This window comes from Charadrius vociferus, unplaced genomic scaffold, assembly GCF_000708025.1.
Source record: "Charadrius vociferus isolate BGI_N301 unplaced genomic scaffold, ASM70802v2 scaffold261, whole genome shotgun sequence".
Lineage (NCBI taxonomy): Eukaryota > Metazoa > Chordata > Aves > Charadriiformes > Charadriidae > Charadrius > Charadrius vociferus.
This window is the reverse complement of record NW_009646856.1, coordinates 875,761-888,779: the sequence shown is the minus strand read 5'-3', so window position 1 is coordinate 888,779 and position 13,019 is coordinate 875,761. Positions and strand designations below refer to the sequence as shown.

The window sequence follows — 13,019 nt, the reverse complement described above, 5'->3', positions numbered from 1 at the left end:
TACATGAGGCTCTGTAAAAAGAGGAATCTAAAACTACATTGTCTGTTACAGCACATAATATTTTGGATACATGGAATTCCTAAGATGCTACAACATTTTTTAAAGTTATTGCTTAACTATCATGTGGTTGTCACTGTTCAGATGCACTTCGATTTAGCTTCTTTAACAAACGTTCTGCTTCCAGCAGTAAGCATTTGGGTGCTGTGCACGTAATTTATTTTAGTTTCTCCCATCTGGAAAAAGCCTCGGGGTAAGTTTGGACAAAGCCAAAATGTCTGTTTCATGATGATTCCCTTCAGTTGTAAATTGAAAAGGTCCTTGGATTTAATGCAGAAAAATGTGAAATTCCTTTCTGCCACTTTTGAAGAAATCAGAGTGGGTACTTGAACATAATGGCTTGCTTAGACCAAAGGCAGCAGAATTTCATTTGCTTGTAAGCATTATTTCATCTTGTAGAATGCCCTCATCCATTTGCTAATGCATCAATCCTTCATTTGTTTTCAAAGCACATTCTTCATAGCTTTCAAATTACATTGTCATTGAAATAAGTCTCATGATATTGGAACCAACACAAAATGAATTTTTTTTTTGTAAGTCATCCGTGATTAGTACTTCAAGAATCTGGCTTCTGTACTATTTCATGCCAAGCTTCTTTGTCTAGGTTTAATCCTTGGATACAGCTGAGGGTAAAACAGAAATGAGATTTAAAATTTTAGTGCTTTAAAAGGTTACTTTTTTTTTTTTAAAGGAAAGAAAAACCTCTCTTTGATGCTACAATTCTAATGTAATCTCTAATAGCAAAAGCATGGTTATAAAACACACCCAGAGCACTAACAAATATAAATTTAGCATTCTTAGGCAAGTTTAAAAAATACTAACCATGACAGTACAAAAAGAAGGCATTGTAAAGCACATAATTCAGTACCTTCAGCTCTACCCAGATGGGTGGGCTACAAAAAGCATGTGGCTTTGTAAGTCAAGAGACTTTTGTGTTTAGTGAACTGTGGGATTTTTCCCTGTTTTATAAAGGAAATGGAGAGGTATTAAAGTCTGTTTTGCCTTTTCTCTCTCAATGCCTATCAGCCTTTACAGATCTATAGCTTTGGGCAAGCTGGAAACATATGGCTGCATAAGGACCGTGGAATTGTAGGAGCTGTGTTTTAGTGGATAGTGGGTGGCCAGTTAAATTCATTTAACTGGCCAGCAGTAAATCAGTAGCTGCCACACTCTGGCCCTTGAACTGTGTGCTATTCACACATTGTGGCTACACACACAGAGGTACAGCGACTGCCTCAGATGCAGGGTGACAATTGATGGGACACAGCTCACCACAGCAATGCTGAGATGCTTGGGAAGTTCTTGGCTCCCACTTGAAAAGGGCTCTGGGAACAACTCCTGTTCTGCAAAGCATGACTACTGGCATATAAAAAAATAGAAGGATACATTTCAAACAATTAGGAAAGATGAATCCTCCACGCTCTGAATTCCACTGCATGTCTACACCACATCCTGGGTTTTTTTCAGCTAAGTTCTCCTTAAAGATACCCTCTTTTCTCTTCAGCCAGTTTCTGGCTTTTTCTTCTTTTTCATGGTCAGCTAATGATAAAGAGAAGACCAACAACTTCACCCACAAGGTTCGTCTCAGCCTGCTATGACTTCACCACTAGCAAAGATGAAGTCAGTCAGTCAGTCACAGTAGCGTAACACCTGATAGTGTTCAAAAGATGTTGTTTGGAATGAAGAAGTCAGTCTTTTGACAGTATTATTTCGTTTGCATTCAGTTTTAGAGCTCTCGCACAGCTTAGGGAGCTAGTGAGTCACTAAGAAGGGTTGAGCGCTTTTGCAGATAATTTCATCCTTGTTTCTATTCAGTGCACCTAACTGCAAAAGGATAAAGCAGCTGTGATAAAAATACAACTTACTTAATATAAGAATGTATCAAACTACCAAATGTTTTCCTCTGTGCTGAATATCTTATCCCAGATTTCAGCTGCTATATTAAGAGTCCAGTAATTGCTTTTGAGAATAACCAGAGAATCCTTCGATAACAGTACTAGCACAACTGAACACACACAAGAGTGTAACTTGGGTAGTTTTCTCCAAAGGTTCTGTTCGGATGGTGTTGTGCTTAGAAGGATGAGTCGTGATCCCCAGTCTACACTGGATTGCCTTGTGCTTTTTATTACAGAAGCACAGATGCTCCTTGTGTTCTTACACACCTGTGCTCAGGCCGAGTGCACAAGCTTATGAAGAAGTAGCACGTGCACAATTCACCCTGGGGCACGGAAAAAAAAAAAGAAAAGCTGCTATTTCTGACCTTTCTTGACCTTGTTTTGCAGGCCTGATGGCTGCTCTCAATTTAGAAATGCTTACATTTGGAAGGGGAAAAAAAACAAGCAGCAGTACTACATTAGGGATAGATAGTACTATGTTTTACGTGACATTGTGGGTAGGCCTGACCTGAAAGTGATGCAGAAATGAAAACTGATTTTGCATTAGGTATAGTTACTCCACAAAAAATCTAACCAGTTTAACAGTAAGGATTATCTGCATGAGGAAGGAGGTTCAGCCTCTTTCAAGCATCATACATCAATCAGCTAAAATTCACAGCAGTTAATCTTTAGCATTGGCAGAACCTCTTATCTCCAGCAGCAGGGCAAGAGGATATGTAGAAAAAAGCTTAATAGAATTTTTATATGTGTGTCCATCTGCCATAGTTTACTAACAACTCAGCCATGAGGAGAAGCATTGGGGACATAATTGAAAATATCTATTATTTGTATACGGTTGCTTTTAATAAAAGAGGCAATACAGAAGATGATGATGAGAAGCCGTTAATGTAAGGCCTTTGACATATGATTAAATATTACTTAAAAAGAACATAGGAGAAAACAAAGATCTGCCTTTATTTGGCAATGTGATCTCTCTTTCAACACTAGAAAAAAAAAAAAAAACAAACGTAGAATTTTGCAGTGTTTCTCTTAAAACTCTGTGAAACCATCTCAAATCACAAGGTGCACTGTGTAGACCCAGACAGGGAAAGACTTACGACTCATTCTTCATACAACTTTCTGTTCTTAAGGCCCTTTGTGCCAGTGTATCACTTTCTATAAGAGGGGAAACCCAGTTCTGTTCACACGCTGAGCAAAATCTTATGCACACGTCATGTTCAGGTAAAAGCTTTTTTTTTTTTTTTCCTCTAAGATGGTGAGACAAGCTTAGTATTAGAACCTGCTATGTATAGCAGGGTGGCGATATATGTTCTTTTATGTACCCATTAATGTAATCTGTGTTAGGTATCTAAACAGAGGGTGTTAACCCACTCTCTATTAAGGTATTCAACTTCCCAGATGAATAAATGGAGAATGCCAACTCCCTCCTCTTGACTTTTGAAACGGCACCTAACTTAGACCCATGAGAATAATGCTGTGCATACTCCACGTAGTGGGGTGGGGTTTTTTGATTCTGGAAACATCAAGGACTCACCCCTAGCAGGTTGCGGGGAACATAGCCTTCTTTGTCATTCAGCCGTGCCCACCACCACTCAATTTCATCTTCATCTTCCCGACGCAGGATTGTCATGCAGTCTCCTTCTTTCATTGAGAGCTCATCATCATTCTGAGCCTCATAATCCCAGAGTCCATAAATCACTCCTTTGTTCATTATCCCCATTTTCTCCTGGACTCCTGCAACATTAAAAACACAGGACACAGATTCTTATCACACTTAGCACCTTGTTGTCATCAGCCTACTGAAAGTCAGTCCTAGAATAGGTGGCATTGTGAAGTTAGCCCTTGCACGTGGCAGAGAGATTCCTTCCTTACATGTGTTCAAAAAATACGAGGTCAATGGGGAGAGGAGCACTGATTGGCAAAAGGTTTTATTTTCATGCTAGTGCTCATACTTCCTACACTACATCCTGGGTTTTTTTCAGCTAAGTTCATCACCTAAGTGATGAGCAAGAAACAGGTGTTTGTACTCTTAGTTCATCAGTAATCTCTTTCTGTCAAAGGGCGATAGCAATACCTGCTTTTGTTGACCACCATTGCTATTTTGATGCTTGAGGTGTCATTTGCCATCCGAGCCACATTATCTCTGAACTTTAAAACAAGTTGCATCTCAGACCTATACCTGAAAGATTTGTCTGCTACCCACCAGCTGCTTTCAGTTACCTTAAATACTTATCTGAGCAGTTCTTAATTTCTGCCACTATTTTAATTACGGTTTTTTTAAACACTGACTTCAGAAACACAGTTCTGTTAAATTGCTTCTGGGCCAAGGTGTTTTGGGGTACGTGCACACGCCTTGCAGATGTTATTTAGAATTTGCTCATTTTACAGCTGTAGCCAAAGATGAAATACTATTCTTTCTGTACACATTCCTCAGCTTATAAGCAGCAAACCGGAACAGGTATCTTAATCAACTGCTGTACAAATTTTCTCCTCGGTAATTATTCCATTTTGAAATATTGAACCCTACTGGATTTTTTGTTTCCTATTGGTATTGCCAGAAGCAAAAAGTACATTGCACATCGTATCACAAAACTTGTCATTTCCCTTTCCTTCTCTTACCTATTACAATTTATTGTATAGGATTCTTATCTACGTCTACTAAAGGAAACAAATCAAGTTCTTAATTTCTGCATACCAGCTCACGTAAAATTAATTTACTTCCAATACATGCTTAGTTCTGCTCAGAGAGACTCTTCCCTTGCTTTGCATTTGGTATGATTAAAGGTTTGGCAAAAGCTGTGCTCTGCACCCATATGGAAGGTAAGACTGAGCACTACACATCAAAGCAGACAAAAAAGATTTGCGCAACAGATCTTGTCTTCTAAAAAAAAGTGTTAACAGTCATGCCATGGTAGCAGCGCAAACATGCATTAAAACTTAGAAAGTCAAAAATTACATACCTAAGCAGCATGAGACTTGTCATTTAATCGATGCTAAAGGACTAGCGGTTTTATTTCAACATACCCGTACTTCTTGATGATATTCAATATTGTGCATCATTTACAACAAAAAGGGATTAGGTGAATCAATGAATTACACCAAGGTTTCTCACCTGACGGGTTTTAATGCTGTATCTGTTCTGGAAACACACAGATACACATCCCCAAACTTCTTTTACAGCAAGAAACAGATTTAGCCAGTGAATGAATTTCTGATTATAACTATAGGCGACTAGAAACAGTCTTATCAATAGGATTAATTCTTAATGGAAAAACATAGAAATTTGACAGCTGAACAGCCAGCGTATCAAGACATATCTTATTTTCAGTGGCTTCAATTTGGAAAAGCTGGCAATAAGCCAAAGCCTTACAGACCATTCAGGACCCATTGGGAAGTATCTTGTAACACAAAAAAACCCCACAAACAAGAAGAATGTGTTTCTTCATGCTATATATAATAAAGCCATGAATCTCCCTCCCACAGGATCTTGCGGGCTGTTTATCTGAATTTTAAGAATTAGGCAAATTCCTGAAAGAAATCTCTCAAGACCTATTCTACACAAAGATACCATTCTCTTAACTCACATCGGAGTCAAACCCAAGAAGAAATATTGGACAAGTGGTATTATTTTTAATCTAGTCCTACGATCTTCCTTGGACATTTGCTGTTGATGACCACCATTGGAGTCTGGATACAAATCTAAACGGAATTTTGCTTGGCCTACAGATTTTGAGGCTAGTTAAATAAGTTTCCTCCCTTCATAGGGAAAAGTATCTATTCGGCACCAAGAGACACAGTTTTCAACCTTAGTGAGGACAGCTGGACAGGCTGTTTTGAAATATGCTGGCTGAGTAGCTTACAGAAAGTCAGATCTCACATGTTCCACAAAACCAGAAAGGTCTATTACAGCTTTTTATGTTGTATCACATTGCCATTACTCTAACCTCTTCCAGATAGATAATACTTCAGCTGGTAAGTGCTAGGGGACAAGAACCACATACAAAACATACAGAAAAGTAATTTAAAACCCGATTACATACAAAACATACAGTAATTTAAAACCTCATTGACTAATACTCATCACACTCTAGGGACAATTCATCCTCTCCGTTAAAAAGATAGCTTCCCTGTAATCTTACTATTTGAATAAAATCTAAATTTAATAAGGGATTTCTTTTAAATGCAAGAGAAGGCGGCCGCCAGAAAGAAAGTCAAATTCAGTGCTTACTAACCTCCGTTAAGGCAGAAACTCGGCAATACCTTTCTTAGTTCTGAAGGGCACGTTAGGAACTATTCCTCATTTAAAGACACTAGGCAGCAGATAGGAACTGCCTGCTGAGATATCCACACCACTTTTCATTTTATGTAAAAAAAGTACTTGTGTGATAAGATTCACCTAACTGTCACCTCACACTAATGTATTTGTCAATGCACGCTTTTAACTCATTTCAAGGTTTTTAATGTAGGAGAACATTTTGTTACTCACATCATCTCTATAGCTTCAACATTATAAAGTAGGTCTCGACAGACCTCAGTCTGTAACAAAAAGCTGGCTAAAACCTCTCTCTTTCCAAGAGAAACTCGAGGCATGGGCACGCAACCTAAGCACGCAGCTTACCTCTCCTCATCCAAAAACATACCAAGAAGCGCCAGGTGAGTCCCTAGCATGCTCCAAAACTCAGTTGTCATCACTTACCATATAAGAACTGGGAGCACTGTGTGTAGCCTTCCTCCATTTCCTCACACTTGTCTGCAGCCGTCTGCATGTCACTGTAGGTCATCGCAAATACAGCTGCACCTGACTCCACCAGGAACTTGCACACCTGCACGTTATTGCAAGATGCCGCACAGTGTAAGGGGGTCCTGCAAGCCAAGAAACAAAAGATGACATTACTTTTATTGCTTACAGCAGTGCTTACAGCCTCCTAGGGGCAAACCACTTTTGTGTGTGACCTCCAGCAATCCATACTGCATCGCTGAAGGCTTCCCACCAGAAGCTCTTAACCCAGGATGTCAAGAGCAATTGCTTTTCACAGATAACAGGAGTTACCAAGAGCTGCTTGAGCCCTAAAGCTGGGTTTCCATATGGATCTTTAGTTATGCTACCTTTTTATAATCCATTAACATTTTGAGAACATCGATTAAAGCAATATAAATTAAAAAAAAAAAAAAATCAATATTAAAAAAACACTCTGAAATCCTCCTGACATCATGCCTCTTACAATCTAGCTAATTACTTCCAGACCTGATTTGGTGACAAGTGCAGGTAATTGTGGTAACTACTGAGGCTGAGGGACAAGCAGCATCTTTATTCAGTTGTAGGCCTTAGACACTTTTGTTACAGGCAGAAATAATAGTAAAATCACTGCCCCCTTCCCCTTGGCCTTTTATAAATAAGTTCCCTAGCAACCTTAAGGAGTATTTGTAACCCATTATCAGTTACAAGCCTAGTTTGTACATTGTGGTTTTCAGCTTTGTTTTGGTTTTAAGTTGTCCGAGTACTGGACAAAGCACTGACGATAGTTTGCAGGGCTGGATACTGCCCAGAGCGTGTGTAAGCTACACACAAGCTGTTTCACAGAGAGGAGGACACCAGGAATTTCAGCAAACATCTCATTATGCATAAGCTGTCTTCAATATCTCAAAGAAAGAGGTCAAATTCCCGACAACTGGATCCACCCTACTGGGCCTCGGACACACTTTTTGCATAGAGGGAATATTAATATAATTTGCCTATTTTCTCCTCTGCCCATTCTCACATGATGCCCCACAGAGAACTGCTGTTGCTCTACTGCGGAAAAGTTATTGCCAGCTCTGCAGGAGCAAACTGAGTGACCTTCTGAGGGACCTGTAGCAGTCCCCAGGCTGCAGCTCTCTTCTGGAGAGCATTTGTAAGGTAACACTTGAAGAAAGCCTTACCATCCATCGCTATCTGCAGCGTTCACATTCACACCAAATTGTACCAGGAACTTCACGATTTCCGTGTGTCCAGCACACACGGCGTTGTGCAGCGCAGTAATCCCTTCATCGTTGGGCATGCTAGGATCTTCAACCTATTCAGCCAGAAAAGGAGCCGTTCACATTCTGATAAAACTCTCTACAATAAACATCTCTTCACATATAAAAATGAGCTGTCTTATTCTGAAATACAATTTTGAGCCATATTTCTACAAAGGACATGAGCAACAGGCAGAAAACTACAGCAGTAACCAATCTCAAAAATTCACATTTTGACTCACATATAAGCTTGCAGCTTCATTTTGGCAGTGAGAACCTAAAGTGGTTCAGAGAAATAGTATCCTGATAACTTAGTAAAAGCATTTATAACAAATTTCTGCTATTTGCCCATTTAACTGTAAGCAAAATTCACGTGGATTTTGCTTATCAAAATTATCTGATAACATGCCAGATAGGGGATGAAACACTACATAAGAAATGAGGAAAATGTCATCTTGCAAATTTACAATATTGGTGCTAAATACCCAGTGTGGATTTAACACACTTAAAATCAGCTTCCAAGTGGCCATGTCCTGTTAGGACTTATCTCCTCAAGGGCAGATCTAGGTTGTGCACTGTTATTTTAGCTTCCCCAGTCCAGAAAAGCTGCGACTACCCAGTTTGAACCAGGATTGCTATTCCTTCTCTTTCAAGTTAGTGTTTGTACCTCATAAATTATTCTCTGCACGAGGTCAAACTCCCCCTCTAAAGATGAATCCAGAAGCAATGCGAGGGGATTGAATTTCACTCTCATTCCATGCCCAATTCTCTCGGAGCCAGTTTTGCGCAAGTTCGTCCTCTTCCCCTGTGAAAAGGTAAAACAAGTTACAGACTTTTTTTTCCCTGAGAAGAACAAGAACACAGAATTGCTTATTTGGGAATGACAACAGAAACGACCAATCTAAGTCAGTGTTTAATATGAGATCTAGACTGTTTTCTACCAGTTCCCCAGCATATTATGAATATAGTAGGTTACACATGTTATGAAAGATCTCTGCCTTTATCTCTAGACAAGGTCGCTATTCAGCTCAAACACACCAACAAAATAATAAAACTCCCAAATCCCTGAAGATCAGGAAAGAATGCAATTTTTTTTATTCATTCAGAACATTTTAGTATTAGCTCTCAAATCAAAGCTGTTACACAAACCAAGCAGTACACTCCATGAAGTGCACTACTTTAAGTGCTGACATTAAGTTCCTAATATTTTCCTAAATTTAGCAGATGTTAGCAGGAACATAAGCAGTTACGGAAAGCGGTTTTGCAAAGAATATAGGACCAAGCATAGAAACACTTTACATGCTCACAGTGACACTGGGAACCAAGTATTTCTATAGCCGAGTTTGTACTCTTTCCTTGAAGAGAATAGGCATGCGTTAGCTCAGCGCTCTCCCCAGCTGGCTGTGCAGCAGCAATAAACACTATTCATAAGGGTATGTAAATTTCTGACAGATGTCCAAGCAAAGATGAATAGAAATGACTCATGTTTTGCAAGAGCAAACATGTAAAGATAAGATACATTAGGAAGAGATTCCCAGAAAATACTCTTTTGCCTGTTGATTTATACATGATATCAAAAGTACTGGCTTTTTAAAGAAAGAGCCTGTCAGCACAACCCAAGAATTTAAATATGAAATCAAGAAGTCGGGCCGGTTTATTCTCACCATCACAAAATTATTACAAAACCAACCAGAAACGAGTTCCTACAATTTAGGAAATCCTACCACTCAAGTTTCCTTGTAAAAGGGAGCAAGGACAAAGCCTTTTAAGCACGAAAACATGCATTGACTATTCCATACACAAATTACAAGGTTAAAAAGCACATTTAAACCTTTTAAATGCTCCTCTGCACCGAAGCGATGGAGGAAAACACCACTTTCATGTATTAAGTTATTAAAATTCTATTCATGATAAGTTTTAAAAGAAACTCTTTGAGGAACTGAAAGCAGTACGCATTTCTGTTCTACAACAGTGAGATAACACCACACCACACACACAGATACAAACTTCCAAAACAAACAAGATGGTAAAATGCTGCCGACCCTTAGCCCAAAGAGACTCCATTTTGATGCAACTTAAGAACTGACTGATATTAAATCAGGTTCCAAAGAAAAATTCAGAAAAACATTTCAGTAGAAGAAATGCAAGCAGTTGATGTCTGCAAATTGGTTTTTAAAGGAGAAACTGAAGTAGTCTGTTTCTCCATATTTTTCAAGCAAGGCACTTTCAGATAAACAAATGCAATCTGGGAGTAGGATAATTAGTTTCCATTTCATATCAGCAATAGTGGGAAATGTTTGTGAAATCCGCAACTGTGCCTCAAAAGAATGAATTTTAATTTCTCTTTAAGAAGGAAGTATAGTTTGGATGTAATAGGCAGACTTCTATAAAAAATGTTCTTTACAGCCCAAAAGAGTTTTACTATTTGTGTATCAAATTCCATTTTAAACTTTTCATCATGTTGTTAATTCTAGAGACAACAGAGACTTTTCATTACTGTCATTCACTCTGGAGATAAGAGCATCGCACAAATAGAACAGATACCCACAGAGAGACTTCTAGACTATTTGTGGGACTGTTCTCCCACATCTGCCTAAGCTCTGCAATAGACCACACAGGATTTATGGCAGAGCTTGAGATGACTTGTTGACAGGGCACCCAAGTTGTAGGCTAACTAATACTTACAGGAGGCAAGGAAAACTGTCCAGTAACTTCCGGAGGCCTCATATTGAAGGAGTCCTCTCCCAAACTCTCCGGTTCCCCTGATGGATAGGGAGGTGGAGGGTACGGAGGGTATTCCTCCATGTATACCTCCAGTGGTAGGGAAGCTTCTAGGCTTGGTTCTTCCATTTTTGGCTGTGTGAGTTCATCACCATCCGATACTGCCTCAGGTACAGTGTCCAAAGCTACGGAGGGAAGAACAGCTTCGCTCTGATCTGCTGGTGTGTTTTCTGCTTCCTCAGCAATGGCCGGTTCTGGCACAGAAACAGCTGTTTCTTTTTCCGATTCTGCACTTAGATAAGGATTTGGGATTTCTGCTGGGCTTTCAGGACTGGCAGCTGATGCTGTCTGCTTGGAGGGATGTGATGGAGCTGAGATAGTCTCCATTGCAGCCAGAGTGGTCCTCTGATACAACAGCTTCTGAATATTGGGGCCATTAGGTCCTTCCGGCTCAGTAATGGAGCTACGTTTCTTCAGTGGTCTGGGTGCATTGGACAGCTTCTTCCGCAGTGCTTCCAGATCAGCATCACTCTGGTTGCGATACGGATTGGATAGGAAAGGCAGCAATTTGGTTGGGCTAAGGGGACGGGGTATTCGCTCTGTTTCATGATTCTCATGAGCAGAGGCTATTGTTTCCATTTCAGGCTCCGGACTGCCTGGCTTGCCTTGGAGGTTTGAGTAGACGTTCTCCGTCTGCGGCAGCTGATTCTGTACACCAGCTCCTGCCATCACAGGCTTGCCATACACTGTGGAGGAGTTCAGAGAGGGGTGGGGGGAAAAAAAACAAGCGTGAACATTTGATCAACAAACCTAAAAAGAACACACAACCTGATTCACCTACATAGGGCAAAGAAGCAAGATAATATGATCCACTAAACAGAATTAATCTGGCAACCAGGTTTACCATTAGTTATCTTGCAAATGCAAGACAGATACTCTGCACTTTTTGCTAATGCTCATATACAGCATGTAAGAGCCGTCTAAGATTCTTATAGCTGTACTAACCTGCTTAATTCCCCTGAGGAACAGCTTTATACCCACAGACCAGGTGGAAAGTACATCTTATCTGAGGTTTATGAAGCAGAAGAGAGGCAGAGAGCCACACGCTTACCGCTTGGGAAGTGCGGTCCTCTGGTCTGCGCCCTTGTCAAAGCACTCTGCACTGCTTGCTGGAAGTTCTTCCCAGGAGTCTGCTGTTGCGTGTACATGCTATAAATTGAACTTGCAGCCACAGTTTGAGGCTTTCGAAACGGTGGGAGTGAGGTCTCTTTGGACGGCTGAGGGGTAAAAGGTCTCACGGCTGCTGCTGGGGGACTCTCCTGTTTGGAGGAGGGAAGAATTTGGTCCTGGCTAGAGGAAGAACCTGCAGGAGGTACAGAAATTCTTTGCTGTATCTGCTGAGAAGGATGGGAAGGCTGCTGTGCCACTGTTTTTTGTTTGTTCCCCATAGTTACAATAGCCAAAGGCAGCTTCTGCAGATTTCCATCCAGCTTAGTATCAGAAGGTTGCAGATGACTGGCTTGACCAAAGTAAGGCAAGTTTATCTGCTTTGGTTTAGTGGGGACAGGTGGTGGTACCTTTGTTACATTTTTATTGGCTGTCTGAAAGACAAAAAAAAGTTTATCAAGATTAAATAGTGAAACATGTTTTAGGCGTTCTGCTGTGAAGGACCAAAGAGCCTCAAAGAAGGACACAGTATCTAGTATTTCTACTGCTGCTGCAATACTGTTTACAACATCAGTGGAAACATGAAGAGACCTCTTGAAACATTTTATCGTCATAGTTGTTTATACTTTGAATCCATTCTCTTTAATTCTTTCTGTAGCAGCTATGTTTAAAACTTCAAGCAATGGCAGGATAAAGTAATTTTTCTAGCAGTAGCAAAGGCACTTCGCAGCAGCTTTAGGCACAAAACCTGTTCTTCAACAGAGCACTTGGCATCCTCAGGTCCTCTATGTTATTTAACCCCACCTGATCAAATCATGCTATTGTGCCAAGATTCAGGTGGGAAGTCTTGCTGCAGTCAAACATCTGAAGGACACTGCTGCATTAAACAGTGAAACAAGTGTCTAAATGACTTTAAAAAACCCATGCAAATGCCTCTGTGCCTATCATCGTTGGAAAAAAAAAAAGCATACACACTAGTACAAGTAATGCAGCCATTTTTATGTATTCAGTCAAAATGTAGATTTTCACCACCATGCCTGTAGGGAATGATTTTGAGTTACCAACTGCCATTAACAGCCTTAAAGACTTTTTTTCCTCAGAAAGAGTCCTTTAAAAGTAGGCCTAGGTACTTTTCAAAGAGCTTCCTGACAGCAGTATTTGAAAAGCTGTGTAGTAATCCCT

The 13,019-nt window shown here is 40.1% G+C and overlaps 1 protein-coding gene across 2 annotated transcripts in view; it reads right to left on the bottom strand.

Annotated features, from left to right (window-relative positions):
• The window catches only part of TP53BP2 (tumor protein p53 binding protein 2), a 29,467-nt gene continuing 16,448 nt past the window's right edge, over nt 1-13,019 (bottom strand). For both annotated transcript variants that reach the window (XM_009894294.1, XM_009894295.1), the window contains 7 exons: nt 11,782-12,271; nt 10,635-11,416; nt 8,617-8,754; nt 7,872-8,005; nt 6,649-6,815; nt 3,487-3,686; nt 1-680 (listed from right to left, as the gene is read on the bottom strand). In XM_009894294.1, the coding sequence (XP_009892596.1) occupies nt 639-680; nt 3,487-3,686; nt 6,649-6,815; nt 7,872-8,005; nt 8,617-8,754; nt 10,635-11,416; nt 11,782-12,271 (1,953 nt within the window). In that variant the 3' untranslated portion in view covers nt 1-638. The remainder of the gene's footprint in view (nt 681-3,486; nt 3,687-6,648; nt 6,816-7,871; nt 8,006-8,616; nt 8,755-10,634; nt 11,417-11,781; nt 12,272-13,019) is intronic.